This window comes from Procambarus clarkii, chromosome 39, assembly GCF_040958095.1.
Source record: "Procambarus clarkii isolate CNS0578487 chromosome 39, FALCON_Pclarkii_2.0, whole genome shotgun sequence".
Classification (NCBI taxonomy): Eukaryota; Metazoa; Arthropoda; class Malacostraca; order Decapoda; family Cambaridae; genus Procambarus; species Procambarus clarkii.
Genome location: NC_091188.1, coordinates 39,732,367 through 39,758,733, shown reverse-complemented (window position 1 = coordinate 39,758,733; position 26,367 = coordinate 39,732,367). Strand labels below are relative to the sequence as shown.

Here is a 26,367-nt window from a genome sequence, read left to right as displayed (position 1 = left end):
CATCTGGGTGTAGAGAAAGAGGCATTATTGCTCCTCTCATCAACCCACTAAATACATGTAGCAGCTCAAGAATCATTTCCTGAAAAAAAAGATTATATAAAATTAGTTTGTGACATGTAACTACAATTTTAAGATTTTCTATCACAATAAAAAAAATTGCCAACCATCCAAAAATATGATACAAAATCTGTATTGAAATATTTGTTTAATTCCCTAACTGCACAGGTTATTTTAATGCATTAACTGTCATGCACAAAAAAATTGTTCTGAAAAATAATTTTTCTGCTAACATTGAGAGGAATGAGTATACCCACTGGAAGATCGTTTACATATGTATATCAGAAACAGGATGGGCTCCAGTACAGAGCCCTGTGGGACTCCGCTGGTGCTATCTCGCCACTCTCAGGTCTTCCTCACAGTAACTCAATGTTTTCTGTTGCCAAGACACTACCTTATCCACTGGAGCACCTTATATGTTATTCCTGCTCGTTTCTCCAACTTTTGTAACAGTCTCTTATGGGATACTGTATCAAAAGGTTTCTGACAGCCTAACAAAATGCAGTCTGCCCACCCTTCTCTTTCTTGCCTAATTTTTATTGCCTGGTCATAGAATTCAATTAAACCTGCGAGGCATGATTTACCATCCCTGGACCCATGCTGGTGGTGTGTTACAAAGCTCCTTCTCTCCAGATGTTCTACGAGCATTTTCCTCGCGATCTTCTCCATCACCTTGCAAGGTACACAAATTAGGGAAACTGGTCTGTAGTTCAGTGCCTCTTGCCTCAAGTTGGAATAGATTGATCCTGATTATTTTTTCAAAAGGTCAGATGTAACACATACAAGGAGCAATGGTTTCAAGCTCAACACGCCACCTTGCTTGGTTTACCACCACCTCTCTCAGTACAGAGACTTCTCCTTGCTCTCTTGTGAAGACCTCCTGAAATCTCTTGGTGAGTTCATCACACACCACCTTGTCATTCTCTGTGTTTTTGTTCTATTTTCTCAGTTTCATCACTTGTTCCTTCACTGCTGTTTTCTCCTGATATGGCTGTGGAGTAGATTTAGTTGGGTCTTACCTTTACTTGCAATGTCATTTTCATATTGTCTCTCTGCTTCTGTCCTCACTCTGAGGTATTCATTCCTGGTTCTCTAGTATTCGGCTATTTCTGTAATTTCTCAATGTTCTTGTACTTAATTGTTTTGCCTCCTTACATGCCTGAGTGAACCATGAAGTTCAGTGCCACACACAGTGCCTGTCACACTTTTTGTAAATTGGGATTACATTGGCTGTCTTCCAACTTTTCAGTAGTTCTCCTGTTTTCAATAACCTGTTATATACCACAGTGTGTCGCACACTGCCTCTACATCCCTCTTTTAGTATCCATGGTAACATTCTGTCAGGCCCAACATCCTTCGTCCCATTCAGCTCCAACAGATGCTCCAATTGATGCTATGTGCTCGCTCTCGTCTGTGGGCTGCCTCTCTTTGTTCATGCCGGTCCTTTTGTGTCCTTTGCCTAGGAGGTGGGGAGCAGCTTGATCAGTTTCTCTTCTGGTCCTGTGTTCGTGCACTTTTTGGTCCGTAATGTGGCTGGTCAGCCACCTCCTTTTTTCAGGTCTTCTGGGCTTCTAGGTAGGATTCCTCCTTTCACCTGTTTCAGGTCACCTTAGTGTTGGCTTTTCCGGTGTTGATCAAAACGAGTTTGTCTCTTTTGTGGGTTTTCCTGCTTTCTCCCAGTTCTGTCCTGGGGCTTGCTAGTCTTTGATGCTTCATGGCTAACCTGGTTTGTCTTGCTCTTCCGACTGTCTACATTGTCAATGTCCTGTCTATTCCCAGGGTGGCCCCCTTAGCTGCTTCACTGGGCTACTGGGATGCATCTTGTCTCATCCCGTTTTTCTGTTGGAGTCCAGGGTTTGACTCTTTTTGGTGTGGGGCAGCTGTCTTACCATCTTGGGTTCTTCTTTACTGTTTGGATTTGTTCTAGCTTCCTGTATGTTTGCATGCTTGGCTCAGGTCATTGTGGCTCTTTTAAATCTTCCAAATTACCATACGTTTTCTGAAACCAGAACCATATATGGATAACAAGTATAAAATGTAATGTGGTATACCGACCTTGCACCTGGGATGTTTGAAGTGGTCTACTTGAGCAGTTGGAGGTAGAAGCTCACCACCAAAGTATGCTTGACTAAGCTTCCACATGTCTGGAAAGTTGGTTGACAACACTTCACATATTTCCTCCACCATTAGGACACGAACAGGGGCTGAAGCCTGTGAAACAAGATACAGTAGTTTTCATTTTGATTCAAATTAGCTACCATTTCTTTTTATTAATGTTAAATATTATTAATATTTATAAGAAGTCACAATAATGTAGGTGAAATAAATAACCCAATTCACATATATGAATGAAATGAGCAACAATGTTTTGGTCTACCCTGGACCTTAATCAAGGATCATGACTTGATCCTTGGATCATGACTCGTGTCCAGTACGGACTAAAATGTCGTCACTCCTTTAATTTTCTATGTCAGGGTTAGGTTATTAATACTAATTTATAAAACCAGTGTTGCTATGAGACACCAATTTCTGGGCGAGTCCCTTATGGCTCCCTAAATGATAAAATTTATATGAATTTATTCATGTCTGCCACCCACAGAGAAAGGCACCAGAAAGTCAGGGAAACAAAACAAACCACCTCTGGCATTAAATAAGTCTGCAGCCTTGAAAGCCATCAAAAGAACTCCCCAAACTATGTAAACAAATGATCAAAATTTTATGAAATTATAGCTAGCTCATTCGCCCCACCTCCCCTACTCGTTCAGGGAAGGAGGAAGGCACCCCATGGTCAGCCAGCTGCTCCACCCACAATTTTATGATGATGCAAACACCCTCAATGACCTGGAGGGTGTCGGGGAGTCACTTGAGGCTCAACCACAAATTGATTTTTCTGGGGGAAGCGCCTGAAGCTAGCTAGCCATGGAGAAGGAACAAATGGGCACTCACCTGGGAGGGAGAACCGCAGGAAGGAGGACGAAGTCGAGACATCATGAATGGAATGTGGTTCATTTTCCACGAGTTCTTATACGTTGTTTATTGAGTTTAACTTTGTGGTTCATTTCACTGTTTGTGTTGTTTCTGTGCATTACCTCATTTCCCCTACTGTCATATCTCTCCATGTTTTGTTTCCGCTGATGCCCTGGTAATGCCCGATGGCATTACCAAGGTGGCAAGATGAACACCTTTGCTCTTGCCACCTTCCTTACCCCTCTCACCTCCCCCCCCCTCCTCTATTTCCTGTTCCCATGCTGGGTCCTTGTATACTCCTCCTCTTCCCTGATTGTATTATTCTGGCCACTGAAGATGGCTTGTTTGGTAGAAATTGTTTTGGTATTCCTCATCTTTGATTGTGGTTTCTTTTATGGGTGTATAGATGGATGGACAGTTTGATAGATGGATGGGTAGATGAATGGATAGCTGGATAGATACATAGATGGAGAGATGGGAGATATACAGACAGATAGGAAGAGTTACAATAATAATAAATAACCCATTCTGCTCTATCCTAATTATTCTAACAATACTGTACAACCCCCATCCTGTGGTTTTATGTGCAATGAGCCCTATGAAATGCAGTTTATCAATGAACATTAAATATACAGTTCATTAATCTACCAATTGAGTATACAGTCCACGTTGAAAGTAAATTAAATCAAATAAATTAACTCGATACATAATCCCACATGCCTCATAAAAGTGAGAAATGGCACAATAATGCCATTATTATCATTAACCTGCCACTCTCCAACAGATGACATCATAATCTTGTTATATTTGGCTGCTGGTGTAGAATGTCTGGCACCACCTGTTGCTCCAGTATTCATCTTTCCTCCCCCAGAGCCCAGGTCATGATCTGCCATCTCCCGATTGAGATGAGTATCACGGACAGACATGAGAAGATGAAGAATGTACTCATGCTGTGCAGAGAGGCACTGCCAAGCTGGGTCACCAGGAGTCTCCAAATGATGAAGATTTCTGCAAATACATAACAGTAACTAAACTCTACAAAGATAAGTCTATAATTCTGAAAGTACAGAAGCCTAGTTTAAAGATGGTCCCAGAACCACACCACAGAAGATAAATGTGGGGGGTTGAAGGTCCCAGACCAATCTCGACCATCTTAACCCTTAGATACTTGTTATCGTCGTATGTTGGTTCAAGGGGTAATGTGGTTATCATCTTATGATGATTTTAAAAATTATTGTTTGGATTTTACATGTACAGTATGATGCAAACAAGAAAATAATAGCTCTATGTGGATGTAATGGAATTTACCCTGACCCATGAACAAAATCCTGCTATCATTTCATGGTTACATTACTATGTGAATTCAGTTATCATAAATGTTACTGCATGAATGCAGTCATCGTCACTATAAAATTTGACCTTAATTATGTGGTATGTATACCAATGATGTTCATATGGTTTTCACAACTCCATATGGTTGTAATGAGGTATACCAGGTAAATTGAATCATTATCATGCATTACATGTACTAGGAGCCTGCTGTCATTTATGGGTGGCGCATTGATCGTTTATGCTCTTTTCAATCTATACTGTTGCCTATATGGTGCCAACTAGGCCCTATGTCACTACCCAGAGCCCAACACACAAGTAAAGTATGTCTTTATGGTTTATACTACTATATATGGTTATAATGATGTGTACCAGGTAAACCAATCCTCACTTGAAACATTATCATGCGTTATGTAAATTACCAAGTTATTTAACACACATACTCTTGTAAATCAATAGAAACAATCAATGAAACCTCCGAGGATGACACAGGAGTCGTGTCTCACCTACTTGTGTGTCTGCTACCATCAAGCAGGTTTACTATGGCAACGTACCAGGATCAGATGCAATGTTAACCAAACCACACATTAGAAAGTGAATAGACGACGACGTTTTGGTCTGTCCTGGACCTTTATCTAGTCCAGGACAGACTGAAACATCATTGTCTCTTCACTTTCTAGTGTGTGGTTTGGTGAAAATTTTCAGCCACATTAAGTGTACAAAACACGAGGCCCAGCCATGATGCAGAAACTGACAAAGCTCTTCCAATCCATGTGTTTATTTCTGTATTCATTAATATTATTTTGTTTGATCCAGTACATTGCTGTTATTGAACTAATTTTTTTTCCCTTTTAAGATGCATAAAACTTTCCATTTGCATGCCTAATTCATTTATAATTACCTGTGAAACCTATTACATGATCATTATTTCCCCTTCCCCATCACATGTCTATTATGAGGTCCCCATTACATATTTTCCTTCCCAATTACATATTCAATTACCCTCTCCATTTCATGTCCTATTTTCCCATTACACCTTTGCTTGTGAGCCAAGGACATAGACCACTGTGCTATGGAGCCTATAGGACTGTAAATGACCTTTCATGCGACAAATTCATACCTTATTATTTTCTTTTGGTGCTCAAGGGATGAAGGCATTTGGGTCAGCTGTTCACCAAGTACACTTCTCAAGTCATCAATACGCTTTTCCACTTCACTGTAGAATCGACGGAAAAGCTATAAAAAAATAAAAAAGGCTTAACATTATTTAAATTACTGTACTGCACTGTGAAATTCAAATAAGCCTAAATTAAGAGCTGTGATAAATTTACCAACTTCATTTTGAAAATAAGCTAAATATGTTGACATGGTGATACATAGAAAAACCCAGCATTGAATGTAATGAAATGCCAATTTCTGGGTGAGCCCTAATGGCTCCCTGAGGCTACTATACTGTGAGGTAGAAGTGCTCTCTATCCCAGATAGAGCCCCCAAATGTGATGACGAGATCATCTCTACCCAAGACAGAGCTCCCAAATGTATGGTCAAAATCCTCTACTATCCCTTGGATGCATCGATGGGAACTCGCATTAATAAAAACAACAAAAATTATCAACTCTTGTGGGAGGGCGACAGCTACCTTTCACCTGTAAGCTACTTCCAGGGAATCACTAACAGCCTGTGTCAGGAACACACACAGTCTGTCGTCCTGGCCCTGATGTTTCTTCAGGGCCCTGATGATTCCCTGTGATCAGTCGAAGCCTCCACTCCCACGATTATCTTATTCAGGCTAGTCGGAGAGTACAGACTCAATCTGGTAAGTTAACACTTTGGCATGCCCCGCGCGCCACCCCTCAACTGTGCGATTTGGGTCCCAGGGTTTCACGGGAGCGCGCGTAAATTCTGAAAAGTGTATACTCTCTTCAACTTTGTCACCTTAATTCTCGTCCTACGAGATTAAATTTGGTATCATTGTGTCCACAATAAAATTCTCTTCAGCACTAAATGCATATAAACTTCAAAAGCCCAGCTAATTACCCGCAGCAAACAGAGAAAGTGCGAACGAGTTACCCAGGAGCGCGCAAACGCGATAAAATGTTTTTACTATTTTCACTCTGCTCACCTCAATTTTCGTCCTAGGTCTTTCATTTTGGTCTCAATGGGTTCACAATAGAATTCTCTAGAGGAACATTAGCATATAAAATAAAAAACCTGGTCACGCTCCAACCGCCGACGAGTTGAAGACGGGCCACGCGTTAGCCGCGAGTGAGCGCTCAGACGCCTTCCAGCTACACTCCCAATTCCCGCCCTTTTCAAGCCTTTCTTTCGCAATTTTCTTCCTGGAAGGGCCTTGTTCATGATCACTATCCATCGTGGAGTAAGTGTAGATAGTTTCTAAAGCCGCAGTAAGAAATATAGCCATGGAAAATAGCCGAAATGTTCACATGTTTGAGATGCGAGGGGAGGCGCCACCGGTCACAACAGTGGAGCGAAAACAATGGGCCGACGGCGTGTGCCGAGCCACCTGCGGGCCACGAGGCGCAACAAAGAAAATGGGAAGACATCGGCGCGCATTTTAAAACCAGTCCCAAAAAAATCGGATAAAAACCTGATTTTTGGCGATTATTTAAAGTGGGTGACGCAATGCTGCGTCATGTCCGTCATTACCGACAGTAAACGGATGACGCAATGCTGCGTCATGCCCGGGCGAAAGTGTTAATCTCCACCCAAGGTCGTCAAGGCAGAGAGCAATAATAGTTAAATTACTTTTATTCAATTTACTGAAATACAAGGAAGCAAAGGGAAACATGAATAGCACATGGAAAGCCATCTCTAACATACTAGGATGTTAGAGATGGACTCAATAAGACATTGAAATAAGAAAATTGGCGATACAAGTTTGAGTGAAATATTATTCAAATGCAGGCGGGTGGATATTAAAGCAAGCCGGTGATCTGTACACTTTGCGGGTGGCAACAGTGGAAGACGGCCAACATCAGTGTGTTGCTTGGTGGTTTTCAACATTTACGATAAGTGCCTTTGGTTGTATAGTATTGCTTGCTTTAACTCAGTTTGGTGTAGGATACATTTATAAATTTAGATTGTGTAAAAGCTCCTGTGTTTGGCTAGTTTTAAGTGTTTTATTTTTGTCCATCACAGTGTGGCTATTGCGAAGCACGTGTTCTATGTTTACCAGTCATTATCTATGTTAGTGTGTTAATGTGACCTTTGTGTTAGTGTACCTGGAATTTTACTATTTGAATTGTGAATAGTGTAAAGTAACGTAGCTACCTTAAGTCCCAGTTTCAGTGGGACAAGTATTAAAAGTAATTCTTATGCTAAGTACATGTTCTGTAAAATTATCACTGTTATTTTTAATAGTACATGTATCTTGTAGAGTAACTTTTAGACTCCAGAAATAAACATTCTAAAGTAACCTTAAGCCATAGTAATATAACCCTTGTAGAGAAAAGCACTATTGTTTTCCCCGTTCGCTACCTTAATCTTGTTTAACCCTAGGGGTGAAGAGTATCTGCCCAGGTACATGTGATTATTGGATTAGTGTCAAAAGTAGGCTAAAGTAGATTATAATTCTTACTATTTCTAAGGAGGACAGGTTTCAATAGTCTGTACTCTAGGGGTATTTCTTAGAGGCTTATGCCCTTACAAAAATGGCCCTACTGGGTTGCCAGTGGGCCTGACATACTAAATAAAAGCTCCCATGCATTAAGTCACTTTGAATCAAGTGATTTTTAATTTATGTGATGTCCTACCAAATTTGAAATTTAAAATCTATTCATGAAAACAAAAATATATTTTGTTTGAGCTTAGGATTATTACTTCATATATGCCCTCAATATTTACTTACTGGAACTTGTGTATCACCAAAGAGACTCTTGGCTCGAGCATAATCATTTATAACCACATCATAATCGCCTTTCTGTATATGCCGCTCTATGTTTACCGGTAGATACAAGAGGAAACGGAAACGATGTAAAACATTCAGAGCATTTCTTGTCCCATCTGCTCGATCCTTGCGTTGAAGTACATCTTCAAAAAGCTTATCTGCTTCCTCCTTACATTCTGTAAAAATGAGAAATGCATGCATTTAAAAATGAATAAAACCAGTGTTGAATGTAATAAAAGGACTCATTCTGGTGGGTCCCTGATGCTAACTGCACTGATTAGTTTCTCACCCATCCAATCACATCAGGCCCTTGCCAGTCAATTAGAGCCTACTAAAGACCAGGCCAAAATCTGGTCCCCTTTCCGAGACACAAAAGAGCAGGGAATCTGTGATCACCCTCATCATGAAAGCAGCCACCAATAAAGTGGGACAAAACAAGACAAAACAACTTAAACAACTTGGCTAATGATGCACCCAGCAATTACGTAGTTCACCAGGTGGCAGCACTAGGAGCTCCCAGATCAGCCAGCAAGCCACCTCCGTCAAGAGCCACCCAAAACACTGACTCGCTTGGACGAGGACAAGGGAACCTCCTTGGACCCACAAGAGGCATTTCATTACATTCAGTACTAATATTCTAGGAGGGCTGATGAGGTGGCTCCCTGTTGCTATCTCACCAAGGAGAACAAAAAGGAAAAGGAGAACTTACCAGCGTCCATCCTTCACAGATGACACTTGATTTTTCATGAGAGTAGACAATATAGAGGACACTGCAACTCGTCAATCTGATGTTAATCAAGTCTTTCAATGGGTCACAGAAAATAACAAGATGTTTAATAAGGATAAGTTCCAATTACTGCGCTATGGAAAGAAACAAAAACATCAAAGCAGAAACCACATATAAAACACAGTCAAACCACACTACTGAAAGAAAAAGCAATATAAAAGATTTAAAATTTAGGAGTAATCATGTCAGAAGACCTTACTTTTAAAGAACCCAACTAAGTTGCTGTCAGAACTGAAATAAAAATGACATGTTGGATAACAAACAAGACCCCTCCAAACAAGAGATGCCACGTCAATGATGATACGTCTCAAGACATTAGTACTGTACTCACTTAGTGGAATATTGTTGCACACTGCCCCATTCAAAGCTGGATAAATTGCTGATCTAGATAGTGTACAAAGATCCTTTACTGCTAGAATCCACTCAACATCTAAATTATTGAGACCGTCTAAAATTTTTAAATCTGTATTTCCTAGAGTGCAGGCAGAAGAGATACATAATAATTTACACTTGGAAAATATTAGGACTGGTTTCAAATATGCACACAGACATAACACCATGAGATCAGAAGGCATGGCAGGATGTGCAAGATAGCCCCATTGAAAAGTAGAGGTGCAACAGGTATGCTGAGAGAGAACTTAATCAACATCAAAGGCCCAAGACTGCGACACACTTTCCCTACACATGCGGGGCATAACTGGCCAACCTCTCGCAGTGTTCAAAAGAGAACTTGCACTGTATCCATATGTAATAAAAATATAAGGTATACTAGAATAGCCTAAAATTGAAAATTAGAACACTTGTGTTACCCTATAATATCCAATAATGAAAACTATGCTAATCACTGTGTTAGGATTAAGGTCACCTTGGATTAGGTTCATAATGTTAAGAGTCAATGCTCATTTGTCTATAAGGTATGTAATGTTTATATTCATGGCACCTATACCCAGTGTGACGTCACTGTCTGTTGTAAATAAATGCCATGTGGACAAGACGGGTGTTTCACTACCAGCTCTGCCTTAACATTTCCAAAAATAACATACTGTACTGTATTACCAAAATGGCTTACTGACAATGTGTAATATTACATTATTAAACACAGCTGTTCCAGTAATAATAATAGAGTTATCTTACTAATGTTCATTATTTTCTTATTATTACAGTATTATTATTATTGATATATACAAGAGTTCTTATATTCTTTTACAGCCACTAGTACGCGTAGCATTTCAGACAAGTCCTTAATCCTATGTTCTCTGGAATACAACCCCCCACAAAGAATTGTTTAACAACCAGGTACCCATTTTACTGTCAAGTTAAACAGAGGCTACAGTTAAGGATTTGCACCCAGTAAATCCTCCTCAGCCAGGATATGAACCCAGGACAAAGCACTCGTGGAACGCCAGGCGAGTGTCTTAACCACTACACCACAGGAAGTGAAGAAACTGGAAGCGAAGAAACTGAACAAAAGGGCGTGGAGGAACTTCCGGAATAACAGAACATCAGAAAGCAGAGAGAGATACCAGAGAACCAGGAATGAGTACATCAGGGTGAGAAGAGAAGCAGAGAAAAGTTTTGAAAATGATATAGCAAACAAAGCCAAGACCGAACCAAAGCTACTCCAGTCACATCAGAAGGAAAACAACAGTGAAAGAACAGGTATTGAAACTTAGAACAGGCGAGGACAGGTATACAGAGAATGACAGAGAGGTGTGTGAAGAACTCAACAAGAGGTTCCAGGAGGTCTTCACAATAGAACAAGGTGAAGTCACTGTGCTAGGAGAAAGGGAGGTAAACCAGGCGGCCTTGGAAGAGTTCGAAATTACGAGAGAGGAGGTCAAGAGACACCTGCTGGATCTGGATGTTAGAAAGGCTGTTGGTCCAGATAGGATCTCACCATGGATACTGAAAGAGTGTGCAGAGGCACTTTGCTTGCCACTCTCCATAGTGTATAGTAAGTCACTGGAGACGGGAGACCTACCAGAAATATGGAAGACGGCGAATGTGGTCCCAATATACAAAAAGGGCGACAGCAAGAGGCACTGAACTACAGGCCAGTGTCCTTGACTTGTATACCATGCAAGGTGATGGAGAAGATCGTGAGAAAAAACCTGGTAACACATCTGGAGAGAAGGGACTTCGTGACAAATCGCCAACATGGGTTCAGGGAGGGTAAATCTTGCCTTACAGGCTTGATAGAATTCTACGATCAGGTGACAAAGATTAAGCAAGAAAGAGAGGGCTGGGCGGACTGCATTTTCTTGGATTGTTGGAAAGCCTTTGACACAGTACCGCATAAGAGGCTGGTACATAAGCTGGAGAGACAGGCAGGTGTAGCTGGTAAGGTGCTCCAGTGGATAAGGGAGTATCTAAGCAATAGGAAGCAGAGAGTTACGGTGAGGGGTGAGACCTCTGATTGGCGTGAAGTCACCAGTGGAGTCCCACAGGGCTCTGTACTCGGTCCTATCTTGTTTCTGATATATGTAAATGATCTCCCGGAGGATATCGATTCATTTCTCTCAATGTTTGCGGACGATGCTAAAATTATGAGAAGGATTAAAACAGAAGAGGACTGTTTGAGGCTTCAAGAAGACCTTGACAAGCTGAAGGAATGGTCGAACAAATGGTTGTTAGAGTTTAACCCAACCAAATATAATGTAATGAAGATAGGTGTAGGGAGCAGGAGGCCAGGTACAAGGTATCATCTGGGAGAGGAAATTCTTCAGGAGTCAGAGAAGGAAAAAGACTTGGGGGTTGATATCACGCCAGACCTGTCTCCTGCAGCACATATCAAGAGGATAACATCAGCAGCATATGCCAGGCTGGCCAACATACAAACGGCATTCAGAAACTTGTGTAAAGAATCATTCAGAACTTTGTATACCACATATGTCAGGCCAATCCTGGAGTATGGAGCCCCAGGATGGAGTCCATATCTGGTCAAGGATAAGACTAAACTGGAAAAGGTTCAAAGGTTTGCTACCAGACTAGTACCCGAGCTGAGAGGTATGAGCTACGAGGAGAGACTATGGGATATAAACCTCATTTCGCTGGAAGACAGAAGAGTTAGGGGGGACATGATCACCACATTCAAGATTCTGAAGGGAATTGATAGGGTAGATAAAGACAGGCTATTTAACACAAGGGGCACACGCACAAGGGGACACGGGTGGAAACTGAGTGCCCAAATGAGCCACAGAGATATTAGAAAGAACTTTTTTAGTGTCAGAGTGGTTGACAAATGGAATGCATTAGGAAGTGATGTGGTGGAGGCTGACTCCATACACAGTTTCAAGTGTAGATATGATAGAGCCCAATAGGCTCAGGAATCTGAATTTTTGACATCCAGTACCTTCCTCCCTTGGGAAAGAGTGATCACGTCCTGTTAGACATTAAATATGCTTTAAGATATCATCTAGAAGAAAATGGGGACATTGAAACAGTTGATAAACTCTATTTAAAGAGAGGCAACTATGGGGAACTTCGAAATTTTTTTAATGAGTGTAATTGGACAGAATTGTTGCTAGGCAGGGAAGTAAATGAAATGTATGCCAAATTTTTAAAACTATACGAGGAAGGCACACAAACATTCATACCAAAACAGAGATGCAGGACCAGAAAACAGGATTGGTTCGACAGAAATTGTGAGAGGGCAAGAGACCAAAAGACACAAAAATGGAATCAGTATAGGAAGAGGCCAAACCCCCAAACATACCAGCGATACAAAGATGCGAGAAACAATTATACAGCAGTAAGGAGAGAGGCAGAAAGAAATTTTGAAAAAGGGATAGCAGATAAATGTAAAACAGAACCGGGCCTATTCTACAAATTCATAAACAACAAATTGCAGGTAAAGGATAATATCCAGAGGTTGAAAATGGGAAACAGATTCACGGAAAATGAAAAGGAAATGTGTGAAACATTAAATGAAAAGTTCCAAAGTGTGTTTGTACAAAATGAAATCTTCAGAGAACCAGACACAATAAGAATTCCAGAGAACAACATAGAGCGGATAGAGGTGTCTAGAGTTGAAGTGGAAAATATGCTAAAGGAGCTCGGGAGGAACAAAGCAGCTGGCCCAGATGGCGTTTCACCATGGGTTCTGAGAGAATGTGCATCTGAGCTCAGCATTCCACTTCACCTGATCTTTCAGGCATCCCTGTGTACAGGAATCGTAGCAGACGTGTGGAAACAGGCTAACATAGTTCCAATCTACAAAAGTGGCAGCAGGGAAGACCCCCTCAATTATAGACCTGTATCATTGACAAGTGTAATAGTGAAAGTATTGGAAAAGCTAATCAAAACTAAATGGGTAGAACACCTGGAGAGAAATGATATAATATCAGACAGACAGTATGGTTTTCGATCAGGAAGATCCTGTGTATCGAATTTACTCAGTTTCTATGATCGGGCCACAGAGATATTACAGGAAAGAGATGGCTGGGTTGACTGCATCTATCTGGACCTAAAAAAGGCTTTCGACAGAGTTCCACATAAGAGGTTGTTCTGGAAACTGGAAAATATTGGAGGGGTGACAGGTAAGCTTCTATCATGGATGAAAAATTTTCTGACTGATAGAAAAATGAGGGCAGTAATCAGAGGCAATGTATCGGAATGGAGAAATGTCACAAGTGGAGTACCACAGGGTTCAGTTCTTGCACCAGTGATGTTTATTGTGTACATAAATGATCTACCAGTTGGTATACAGAATTATATGAACATGTTTGCTGATGATGCTAAGATAATAGGAAGGATAAGAAATTTAGATGATTGTCATGTCCTTCAAGAAGACCTGGACAAAATAAGTATATGGAGCACCACCTGGCAAATGGAATTTAATGTTAATAAATGTCATGTTATGGAATGTGGAATAGGAGAACATAGACCCCATACAACCTATATATTATGTGAGAAATCTTTAAAGAATTCTGATAAAGAAAGAGATCTAGGGGTGGTTCTAGATAGAAAACTATCACCTGAGGACCACATAAAGAATATTGTGCAAGGAGCCTATGCGATGCTTTCTAACTTCAGAATTGCATTTAAATACATGGATGGCGATATACTAAAGAAATTGTTCATGACTTTTGTTAGGCCAAAGCTAGAATATGCAGTTGTTGTGTGGTGCCCATATCTTAAGAAGCACATCAACAAACTGGAAAAGGTGCAAAGACATGCTACGAAGTGGCTCCCAGAACTGAAGGGCAAGAGCTACGAGGAGAGGTTGGAAGCATTAAACATGCCAAAACTAGAAGACAGAAGAAAAAGAGGTGATATGATCACTACGTACAAAATAGTAACAGGAATTGATAAAATCGACAGGGAAGGATTCCTGAGACCTGGCACTTCAAGAACAAGAGGTCATAGATTTAAACTAGCTAAACACAGATGCCGAAGAAATATAAGAAAATTCACCTTCGCAAATAGAGTGGTAGACGGTTGGAACAAGTTAAGTGAGAAGGTGGTGGAGGCCAAGACCGTCAGTAGTTTCAAAGCGTTATATGACAAAGAGTGCTGGGAAGACGGGACACCACGAGCGTAGCTCTCATCCTGTAACTACACTTAGGTAATTACACTTAGGTAATTACCTGTTGATTGACGGTCGAGAGACCGTCAAGGCGGGACCAAAGAGCCAGAGCTCAACCCCCGCAAACACAACTAGGTGAGTACAACTAGGTGAGTACAGGGGCTGCCCATCGTGTAGTGGTTAAATTCCGGCCATATTTAAATACAAGGTGTGTAAAAGCTAAAGTCAAACAATATGCATTGGAGTTCAATTAAGACCTTTTGTGCTCTTTGTAATCCTTTTGCACTACTGGTCACAGGATGCGAATGTAGTGCACAAAAAACTAGCTGCTGCTGGTGGCAACAATGAAGGAGAGGGACACTGCTTTGATCAAATTGTTGGAGTATGGTTGTGGTGATGCTATGATGCTATAGTGTGCAAGATATGGTGACTAGATGGATACCATTATTTAATGTACTAAGCATTCTTCTTCTTCTATAATACTTCTCCAGATTGATGCCTCTCATACCTTAATGTTTCACTCACCAATGATGGATTTTTCCAGCACTTGGGTAGAATTCCGGCCATATTCTTGAATGTCACTCTCAAACTTGCATTTGAGTTCTTGCAGGGTGTCTAATTGTTCAATCACTGATCCAACATTAGCCTGAAAAAATTAAGCATTTAATAAATCATAATAATAATAATAATAATAATAATTCATTGTGTCAGGGGACAGAAAGCCAGAGTTGCATTCACACACGTTAGGCTTATATTGAGGTCCCCCCCCCCCCCAACCCCAAGGTTGAATTACTGACCCCACCCAGGATGCAACCACACAACAAGTTGACTCACTCCTGAGTAGCTACAAACTGCTAGGTGAACAGAGGCATTAGGTGAAAGGAAATATGCCCAACCCTTTCTGTCCCACCCGGGATTCGAACCCGGAATTCTTGATTGTGGGTCGAGAACGAATCCAACTGTAATATCAAGACCCACTAACGTAATGTAATTAACTGCTCTTTTCTGATGGGTCTTCAAAACTGCCTATTGACAGTATGTTGGTTGCCTTATGAAATACACCATGCCTCTGAAACCCATACTAACCTACCAGGAGCCAGAACCAGAATATGGTCCCTTCTACAAGTCTAGGGAAGCCTGGAGAATCAGAGAGAGAGAGACCCAAGCCAAGAAGAACCAATAAAATCAAAAGGCACACAATCATTGCCCCAGGAGCACAACACTAACCTTGAAGCACCCAAATGCCACAAAATAGTAACAAGCCATCCAGGGTTCCTACCAGCCACTCGTTTCACTCACACACTACCCATATTGAACCCCAAATACCCCATAGGAAAGAAGAGATTAGGACAGGAACTGGGATCTATCAAGAGCCCAACAGAAAAAGGAGTTTCATTAACCCTTCCACTGCACATATCATATACAGTACATATATGATTTTGGCCTGACTGACTGCAATGCACATTTCATATATATAATCAAAAGTCTTGCAAGTACACAGGGTTCACACTGGTTTTCAGATGGTCCTGGGTGTGAAGCCCTCAGTAGTGAGCGAGCAACCAAGGCTGGTGCATGAAGCACAAGCTAACAGTACAGTGGAACCTCGAGTGACGAGCGCCTCAATTGACGAGCATTTTGAATAATGAGCGCGCCGATCACCGACAATTTGTCTCGATTAGCGAGCGCTCGTTTGATTAATGAGCGATCACCAATCAAGCGATTAAATTCGTTTTGAAAGACGAGGATTTCACCCGACGAGCTCGGTGCTGGAATGGATTAAATTCATTAATCAAAGTTCCACTGTACTGTTGTTGAGCTTGTGACCACAGCATCACTTATGACAAAATATATACTTATGTAACTGCTATTATTTCACGATGTATCATGGAAGAGCCTGGCTGTGATAAAGGCTGTCAACAATGTTCAGATATCGGTGAACACAATGCTGTTTATGATGTTCACAGTGCTAGGCATGCAGCCACAGCACACTGCCATTGTTTGGTCCATCTAAGCATCTTGAAATGACGATTCAGGTTTCATAACATTGATTTTTTCTGAGTATTGATATGGATAGGTTAGGTGGATTGCTAAAGTTCAAATGTTTCTGGTTAGACAAAAACCATAATTTTTAATGGGCTGCATTCACAACTACAGTATACTTCCACAGGTCACTGTCTTAATAATACAATAATGCAGATTTTTTTAGCAAAGATCTAAGAAGAAACGAAAAAGATAATTATCAAGAGAAAGCCTTTAGTCAATATGATTATACAGTTTATCACTTAGAAGGGATACGAGGACAACCATCTGGACCATCGGATATCAAACAATGTTCATGCAAGAAACGAGATCACCACTCTCCCAACTAGTCCAAGTGATTGTACAATAATACAAGTCATTTAGGTACAGTATAAATAAATTTTAAAATAAGGGACAACTGATGTTAGCAACGCCATATGAAAAATATAAGGGAAGGGCAGCAGCAAAACTCTTGTTGTCAATGGCACCAATGAAACACTGGTGGTGGGCAATGTCTGGTACGAAATATGTCGAGGGGTACCATGTATGGCAAAGCGAAGGGTCAAACATTCAGATTTAATTAAAATTATAGAAATGAGAACATTTAATGATCTATTCTTGTAATCATCCTATAAAACATATATCAATTACTATATCCAACAGGTTTTATATAATACCCAACATACCTTCAGAAAGGATATTTGCCCTTCTTTTTGAGCTTCAACCTTGCGTCGCAGACAAGCCAGCCCAGCACGCAAATCTTCAAATGATGTAGAAAGATGGTTCTCAAGCAAAAACCATTCTGGACTAAATTTGGTGGAGGTCAGATCACCAGAACATCCTGGGAACATCTCTTCCAGATCCTCATCAAGAACCTTTAAGCTGTGGGAGAGACATGGGATGAAAGATTAGAAAACTGGCAATACATTTTTTTTTTTCTTTAAGAAGGGGTTCCAGTATTTATAAAAAAAATGGAAAAGTCACAAATCTGAAATACAATGGAACTTCTACTAATGAATTTCACATTCAGAAAATGTGTGAAGTATGGGAAGAACTGCAAAGTTTTGTTGAAAAAATTCACCCAGATAAAGCTGTAGCAGGCCGTTGCATTGACTTTTTAAATGACAATGTGATGTCTCACTACAGACAAGTGTTAGAAATGTAGGGAAAAACAAGTGGCTTTAGACAGATTCTTAGTAAGACAAGCAACCAGCAAGCCACAACCAGGTTCTAGTGGTATGCCTGCAAAATGTAGGAGAGAGTATCCTGGAAAAGTCATCACTGCCTGATGTTATCCCCTTACCAACACGTCTCCTTCTCCCCTCCCTCTTTGTCACCATCTTCCATATGCCAACAAGAGTCATCAATAAAGGTAAGCTATAACTTGTACATACTATAGTACAAAATATTTGTGAGTATTATGTATGAAATGTATTTAGAAATTAATATTTTTGGGAGTGTGGAACGGATTAATTCAATTTACATTATTTCTTAAAGGAAAAATCGTTTCAAGCTGCGAATTTTCGGCTTACGACCCGTTCCTGGGAACGGGTTTAAATTTGAAAACCAAGGTACCACTGTACAGTACTCACTCATTTCCTTCTACCGAGAGTCCAAGTGGGTCATCTTGCAGGGCAGAAGCTGGTGACATCGGCCGCTTCCTCCCAAAGGCCATATTGAGGAAAATAGTCTCATCCACCCAAACAGCTGACTCCTTTAGTGGCCCCATGGTCTCCTGGTACCCTAGAACACCACAATAAATATATAAAATTGCTGGTAAACAAAGTATCCTTAAGAGGCATAATAATACTTGATCCAACCCAGTCCAAAGGTGAAAAAAATGGTACACAGATCGATGTATACATATAAAGGTTGTTTTTGTGATTATTCTGCATATAAAGGTACTGGTATATAATATAAATAACTGCGTGTTTACCTATAGTTTACATACAGTCAGTTTCAAGAGTTCTTCTGGTCCCCAAGCCTGATCTGGGGCCATGCTCCTCATATCGGACATAGACAAGAACACAACCTATAGCACTGTATCATCCTTTGCAGATGACACTAGGATTTTCATGAGAGTTGGCAACATAGAGGACACGGCAAACCTCCAATCAGATGTAGATCAGGTCTTTCTATGGGCTACAGAAAATAATATGGTGTTTAACAAGGATAAGTTCCAGCTCATGCGCTACGCAAAAATTGAAAATATAAAAACAGAAACCACGTACAAAACTCAGGCAAATCATAACATAGAACGAAAAGGCAATGTAAAGGATCTGGGTGTACTCATGTCGGAAGACCTTACCTTTAAAGAACACAATAAAGTAGCCATCACAACTGCAAGAAAAATGACAGGTTGGATAACAAGAACTTTTCACACTAGAGATGCTATACCGATGATGATACTTTTCAGAACGCTTGTGCTCTCTAAAGTGGAGTACTGCTGCACAATGACAGCCCCTTTCAAAGCTGGAGAAATTGCTGACCTGGAGAGCGTGCAGAGATCCTTTACTGCTAAAATCCACTCGGTAAAAGATCTAAATTACTGGGACCGACTAAAGAGCCTAAACCTGTACTCCCTTGAGCGCAGGCGGGAGAGATACATAATAATTTGCACATGGAAAAATAATTGAGGGGCTGGTCCCAAACCTGCACACAGAAATAACATCACCTGAGACCAGAAGACATGGCAGGATGTGCAGAATACCCCCGTTGAAAAGCAGAGGTGCAACAGGTACCCCGAGGGAGAACTCTATCAACATCAGAGGCCCGAGACTGTTCAACACGCTTCCACTACACATAAGGGGCATAACTGGCCGACCCCTCACAGTGTTCAAGAGAGAACTGGATAAGCACCTCCAAAGGATACCTGATTAACCAGGCTGTGACTCATACGTCAGGCTGCGAGCAGCCACGTCTAACAGCCTGGTTGATCAGTCCAGCAACCAGGAGGCCTGGTCGACGACTGGGCCGCGGGGACGCTAAGCCCCGGAAGCACCTCAAGGTAACCTCAAGGTAAGGTATGCTTGTTTTAAAATAACTTGTTGTGGGGTGTTTCTATTTTGCTTTCATGACTGCAATGCATACGTCGCCAATGTACATGTGGCAGACGCTTCATGAAGCTGTCGGAATTTGCAGAATAGAAAATACGAGAGCAACCGTACAGGGCCTGGGAGCAAGGTCGAGTTAGAGTCCTTGTGGGTCTCTTCTCAGACTAGTCTCTCCTGCTCCACGTTGATCGTTGGAATCTCCTCAATGATTTAACACTTTAAGGGACTCCTAGGGTCCTCATCACATTTATAGTTTGTGACTTATAGGCAACTCGGTGTTGAAGACACTTAGAGCTGAAGGCTTCAGTATTTGATTGACAGTATTCAGAAGTGGTTCAACGGAAACACCGCATAAAGCTTAACAGTAGTTTATTTACTAACTTAACCACTAATACACAGGGTGCTTGATTTACTTTAGACTGACGTCAGCAAAGCTATGGTTGTATTAGCGAGACTCTTGACGTCTGGCTAAACGACTCGTATCCACTCGTGGAGAAACACCTAACTTAACACAGTTGACAGCCAATCATTAACACGGCAACCTAACTGCCGGTATGTAAAGGGATCACAAGAGTTCCAACCGGATACTTGGAAATGATGATATGCAATAAATCAACAACTACACTGTCAATGGGACAGGCAATAACATACACAATAATATTATCACACAATAACTAAATGTGTGGTGTATGTGAAGCTCACATTCAACAGACGAGTGAAATGCCGTGATACCACACAGATAAACACGCATTCACCGTTGATTCACCTATAACCTGTGACAGGTATGAGAAGGTGAGAACTGTGGTTGATCCCTCAGATCAACACAGACACAATAAACAATGACAAGATCTTGTACTTACAGATAGGTACCTTTTCCTTACTCACTCACTCAATCAGGCACATTTATACAAGCACTCGTAGGTGGCCTGACAGCTGGCTTCGCTCGTAGACACGGAGGGTACTTGCAGTAAGGAGGGCTGTATGCTTAACAGACAGACACATGCGCACCCACTGGCACTGGCGATGAGCAAGGTGGTGACGTCACGTAGTAGTGTGAGGGCAGCGGCGGGCGCTCGAGGCACAGAAGTACAGAGGTACTAGGGTACTGGGGTACACGCTCGTGGCGGCTGGCGGCGGCTGTGGTACCATGCAGGTGCACTTGTGGTAAAGTCACACACAGGTTACTTAGGCGGCGGCACTGCCTTAGTTCACTCTAAGTCACTCACAATGATCATTGTCACCAGGGGTTACCTGATACCAGTCTGTTTCGCTCTGGAGATTTGTCACTTTAGGCTTCTGAATAATATATATTCCCACTCGTGATTCTGGGCGAGTGTGACGTATAATCTTCAGACGCTGAGTTAACTTGACGGTGAGGAATAGACGGTTGTTCAGTCTATTGGCCGGTAGACTGAACAGAACACGTCCACTTTGCTAGAGATCCCTCACAAGAATGCTTTACAAGTGCTGCCGGGCATCTTGTGGCACCCCGCACAAAAGAGTTACAATTTGACCAATGGCATTGCAGCAAATGAGCGGGAACCAATCATATTAGCTCGTTCGATGAGCAGTAGGAGAGGTGACGTCATGAACACGTCACGAACACTTCATAGCTGTTATTGTCCATCGCGCCGGTTGACCCCAGAGGTCAGACGCTGCTAGCATCTCCCCTCTCCCACGCTCCACCACCGATGTACTCACTGACCCTTTGGTGGCAAGTATGCTTAACTCCCTGTATCTACTTCCTGCCTGGACATATGGCGGCCTCTGTATTATGAAAGTGTTCCTGGTTAAGTGGGCATTCTGGAGATACCCAACATACCCAACAGCCAGGTCACTATCCAGGGTTAATAGAAATAGGACCTTGTGCACAAGATCGGTGCACTGTGCACAGCAATGAGCCATTCCAGTCAGCTGTGGGAGAATCTTGAGAGACACTCTCTCACACTTGTTCTGCCCAGTTAATGCTTGTAGCAGTCTGCAGACCAAAATTCCCACTAAACCTTGGCTGATCCAGAACTTCCTGGACTTCTACCTGCAAGTTGGTGGCAAATTGTGAAACAAAACAGGGTAACCCACCAGTGATCAGTAACTGCAATCCATTGGAGTAGTGTGAACAGAAAAATGACCAACACCCATCCAAAACTATCCCGAAAAACGTCTTGCAACACACAAGAACGGAGAACATCCACCAAGCAAATGTGAACCACATGGTCCACCACCACTGTGTTATCCTCCTCCTTCTCCTGGTCAAGCAACTGCAGATGACAGCAAATCTGTCATCTGCCACCAGAAAAGAAGGTTGTCTGCCAGCCAGGACGAAACCAAAACCTTGCACTACAGCCTGAAAGTGGAAGAGGACCTGTACGCAAAGTACGAACTATCCCATTTAGCTGCCCGGTCCCGATGCCACAGAAAGTAAAAAAATAATTCACGCTGACATACACTCATAGGAAGACAAGACAATGAGAAAATGTGGAAGGGGTTAAACCAGGTAATGAGCAAGAACCTTGAACTGCACCTGCAGGGAAGCAAATGAGATGTTCAGAGAAGGACAAACCCTTAGGGCCAGGAACTAAACTCCAAAGAGGGTCAAAAGGCCACCATGAACCTTCCTCTGGCAACCTTAATGCCCTGCAATCTACCCCCATCACAGCTAAGGAAGGACCAAGGAGGAAGTCTACATTGCATTTGAAGTTCAGAGCCTTAAGAATGCCAGTAAGCCAAAACTCCAGACCCATTCCAAAAGACAAGGGAATCAATCAGAAAAGAAGGTTCCCTAGCTTCCATCATATCCCCAAAGAGCTATTAACCTAACTTATGGCCAACATTTATCAAGAATTTGTTAGTACCCAAAAGGCTGAGAACTCAAGCAGCAGTCTAAACAGTTGGACATCAGACAACAGACAGGAGTGCTGACATGGGAAGTCGGCAGCTCCGAGCAATCAGCTAGTGAGGGATCGAACTAATGGGTAGATCGTTTACAGAGTCGTTTACTGCCGTTTCTTTTTTTTCTGTGGATTTTGCAGTTGTTTGTTTTTCTTTGCATACTTTCTGGATATTTCCTTGGTTCTGATGCTGGTAAGCTATTACTGACTTCAATTTTTTTTTATTATTATCAGGGGAAAGCGCCAAGCCATTATGACTTTATAGCACTTATAAGGGGGTCAGGATAAGGATTTGGGAAGGGACGGGGGAAGGAATGGTGCCCAACCACCCTGACGGTCACGAATTGAACGCTGACCTGCATGAAGCAAGACCGTCACTCTATCGTCAAGCCAAAGTGGCTGGAAGAATATTAAAATAATACTAATAAAGCTTAAAAATTTACCAAAATTTGTCAATGAATTTAGCAACAAGAAGTAAAACAACTACTTTACCTTTAAACTGGACAGTTGAAGTTCCTCGGGAACCTTGTAGTGTAGTAACAATAATGTCACCTTTCCCATTGCCAGCCCCACTCCTTGCTATGATCTTGTTGCTCGTCTTCCATTCTGCTGTCATGAGGCAGTCTACGCCACATATTGTCAAACCTACAAAGGTAAATGCTCTTGTAGTGCTTTTTTAACATTTATTGAATATACTGTGCCAGCAATCTACCTATACAGTATCTCTGATGTTGCACATTTTCCAGCAGGAACTCCAGGGGTAAAAAGTAGTGATAGATACAGAAGAAAAACCTCCAGGAAATATCTGATACGTGGCTTCTTTTATACTTGTTTTAACAAAATTAATACAGCAAAACAGTCAAGTGAAAATACTTGTAAGTGTATTTACCTATCAGATCTTCTGGGCGGTTTCCAAAATTTTCACCACGGATTGTCACTTTGGTACCAGGAACACCTTCTATGGGGGAGATGCCTGTAACAACTGGTGGCAATGCTAATGTCATAGCTATTCTGTTGAGTCTTTTTTATATCTGGAAGAAAGATTTGTATTAAAATGTATGATATGGTGCAAGCATGAGAGAAAAAAAAATTGAATGTAATGAAACACCAATTTCTAGGTAATCCCTGGAGGCATCCTGAAGATATTATCACTGATACAGAGCCATACTGCTAGGTGCCATCAGTTGCAAAGTTCTCACTGACCTACCAGGGCCCACAAGCCAGAACCTGGCCCAGAGAGTTGTGGCCTATGAACACTTTACATTTAAAGTGTTCATAAGTGTTCATAAATGAAGAAAGAAAAGATAGAACCCAGTCAAGAGACTAGTTAGGCTCAGGCGGTGCATGAGCAAGCTGGAGATGAAACAAAGCGTGATAAAGGTTGTGAAATAGGGTCGAAGACGTGTCAACCCCAAACGCCAGCGGCTCCATCAGTGCCACACAATAAGAGGCTACAGTATGTGGCATACTGTAATGCCAAATTGATACTCGTCCAGCTCCCTAGCCTACAGCGCTCAGTCTTTCATCCGTAATACGGCCACATTAGACGCATGGCAATTTTTTTATACATTTAAAAATTAAAAAAGCACATCTTATACACCATCAAATATGGTAACCATATTCCTGGCTAGCAGACAAGTGGATCGGCTGGAAGCCCACACCTGCCAGTTATCGAGGTAAGCCAACATCCGAACACCTAACAAACGAAGATGGGCCACCACAACCCGAGTGAAATGAGTAAAAATGCGAGGTGCCAGATTCAGCCAAATTTAGAAGGATCCAAGAGCGGAAAACCTGTTGCCCCATCACAAAATCTAACCAATCTCAGAACCTCGAATGAAATTTAATGGAATTGAACGTTTTGGCAAGATCAGCTTTGTGAGGTCTGGTTTGCAGACTTATTACCCCTGTGGCCCTCAACCTGTCCTGGTATGAGAGTTAACTTACATATGAAGTTATCTGCTGCAAGGTGTAGTAGTTGTTTCCCTAACAGTATGATGGGGGAACAAAGTATGAGAGTAGAGAGAGTGAGAGGAGGGTCCTGGTAGTACAGTCTGATTCATTCTCAATGCACAATCGAGAATTCCAGGTTCGAATCCTGAGCAGGACAGAAATGGTTGGGCACATTTCCTTTCACCTAATGCCTCTGTTTACCTAGCACTGAGTTGTATTTATGAGTTAGTCAGCTTGTTGTGGGGTTGCATCCTGGACGGGGTCGGTAATTTGGCCTTGGGGGGGTTGAAATTTCTCCAATAAAGTTATTTCTTTCTGGAGATGATGTATCCATGCCTGGATGCAATAATCCAGGTAGAGATGCACCAAAGACATACACTTGAATGACTACTTTCTTTTCCTTAAAGTCTAAGGTACGCTTGATTATTCCTAGGGTTTAGTTAGCTTTTATTTACTGCCGCTCACACTTGTTGTGCAACTTCTAGAGAATGATGGATTCTGACTCCAAGGTCATATTCTTCATCAGTCTGCTGTAAGGTCTGCTGCTGATGATATACAATATATGATTTTGACAATTAGAAACTGAGTTTTATTGAAACACTTGCATATGATGTGACCATAACCCTTATCTACTGAACCTCAGACCAATATTATCAATGATGATCTTACACAAACAACAAGTAGGGTCCGTCTAATTACCACAAGCTACCACAAGCTACACAAGCTTCACAAAGCTTCCTGGCAATACGTTAGTAATGAATAAATATGATATGTTAGGTTAGGCTGACCTGACCTAACCTAACCGACGCTTGGATCGTCAACTTGATTTGGCGTCACCAGCTCTTTATTTTCGTCTAATTTCTTTATAAAAAGATACTTTTTCAGATTAAAGTTATGTTTTTTCGTGTTGTACATTCAGTACCAACATTATAATGAGTAAATATATTTATTCATTTCTAATGTATTGCCAGGAAGCTTTGTGAAGCTTGTGTAGCTTGTGGTAGCTTGTGGTAATTAGATGGACCGAACAAGTTTATTTATTTATTTATTTATTTATGCATATACAAGAATGTACATAAGGAATGTGAGGATACAAATATGGTAATTACAGTCTTGTAAAGCCACTAGCACGCGCAGCGTTTCGGGCAGGTCCTTAATCTAAGAAAATTTTAAGGAGGTAAATACTTGCAAAATTATAGACAAAAATGATAACAGATTGCATGAAATGATCAAGTAGAACAATTGGTTTCGTTGTAAACACACAATCGCGGATCTCGAGTTTGATTCCAGGATATGGGACAGAAATGGTTAGGTACATTTCATTTCACCTAATGTCTCTATTCACGTAACAGTAAATTTCACTTAACAAATAAGTACCCAGTAGTTAGGTAACTGTTATGTGGTTGCATCCTAAGGAAGGGTAGCAGTTCGACCTGGGGAGGGATCTTGACACATATATACACACACACACACGTCTCCTATTCCTGACAAAATTAACAATTATACATATTTCCAACAACATAGGGAACTTGCTGTAGTGGATATAATTATCGTACTATTGGCAGGTGTTTATCCTGGTCTTCTTCTTGATACTGGTCTTGAGACGAATCAGCTGTTGTTGTTGTTGTTACTGGGATAGGGGCAGCTACAACACTACTGCCCCCGTATGTATTCCTTCGATCTCGTGTCGGGAAAAAAATAGAATTCCAAAGGATATAAAGTCGCCTGCAGGGGGAAGCAACTTCTGCGCCCTGCGAAGGATAAAAACACTGTAAAGTAGGAGCTTGAAACCCCCTGGCGTTCCCCAGGATGACAGCGTTGTTGATTTAAAGGCGGCAACGATTACGGAATCGGACGCGCCCTCAGTTGACAGTGTATGA

General features: G+C 41.5%; 1 protein-coding gene across 1 annotated transcript in view; it reads right to left on the bottom strand.

Moving 5' to 3' along the window:
* Sec5 (secretory 5) overlaps window positions 1-26,367 on the bottom strand; it is an 80,116-nt gene extending 53,749 nt beyond the window's left edge. The window contains exons 1-11 of the mRNA XM_069338403.1: window positions 26,044-26,367; window positions 23,424-23,565; window positions 23,027-23,179; window positions 18,186-18,336; window positions 17,280-17,475; window positions 15,100-15,220; window positions 8,222-8,436; window positions 5,474-5,589; window positions 3,792-4,032; window positions 2,113-2,268; window positions 1-79 (exon numbers count right to left, since the gene is read on the bottom strand). The exon at window positions 1-79 is cut by the window's left edge and continues 71 nt beyond it. Of these exons, the coding sequence (XP_069194504.1) occupies window positions 1-79; window positions 2,113-2,268; window positions 3,792-4,032; window positions 5,474-5,589; window positions 8,222-8,436; window positions 15,100-15,220; window positions 17,280-17,475; window positions 18,186-18,336; window positions 23,027-23,179; window positions 23,424-23,538 (1,543 nt within the window). The 5' untranslated portion in view covers window positions 23,539-23,565; window positions 26,044-26,367. The remainder of the gene's footprint in view (window positions 80-2,112; window positions 2,269-3,791; window positions 4,033-5,473; window positions 5,590-8,221; window positions 8,437-15,099; window positions 15,221-17,279; window positions 17,476-18,185; window positions 18,337-23,026; window positions 23,180-23,423; window positions 23,566-26,043) is intronic.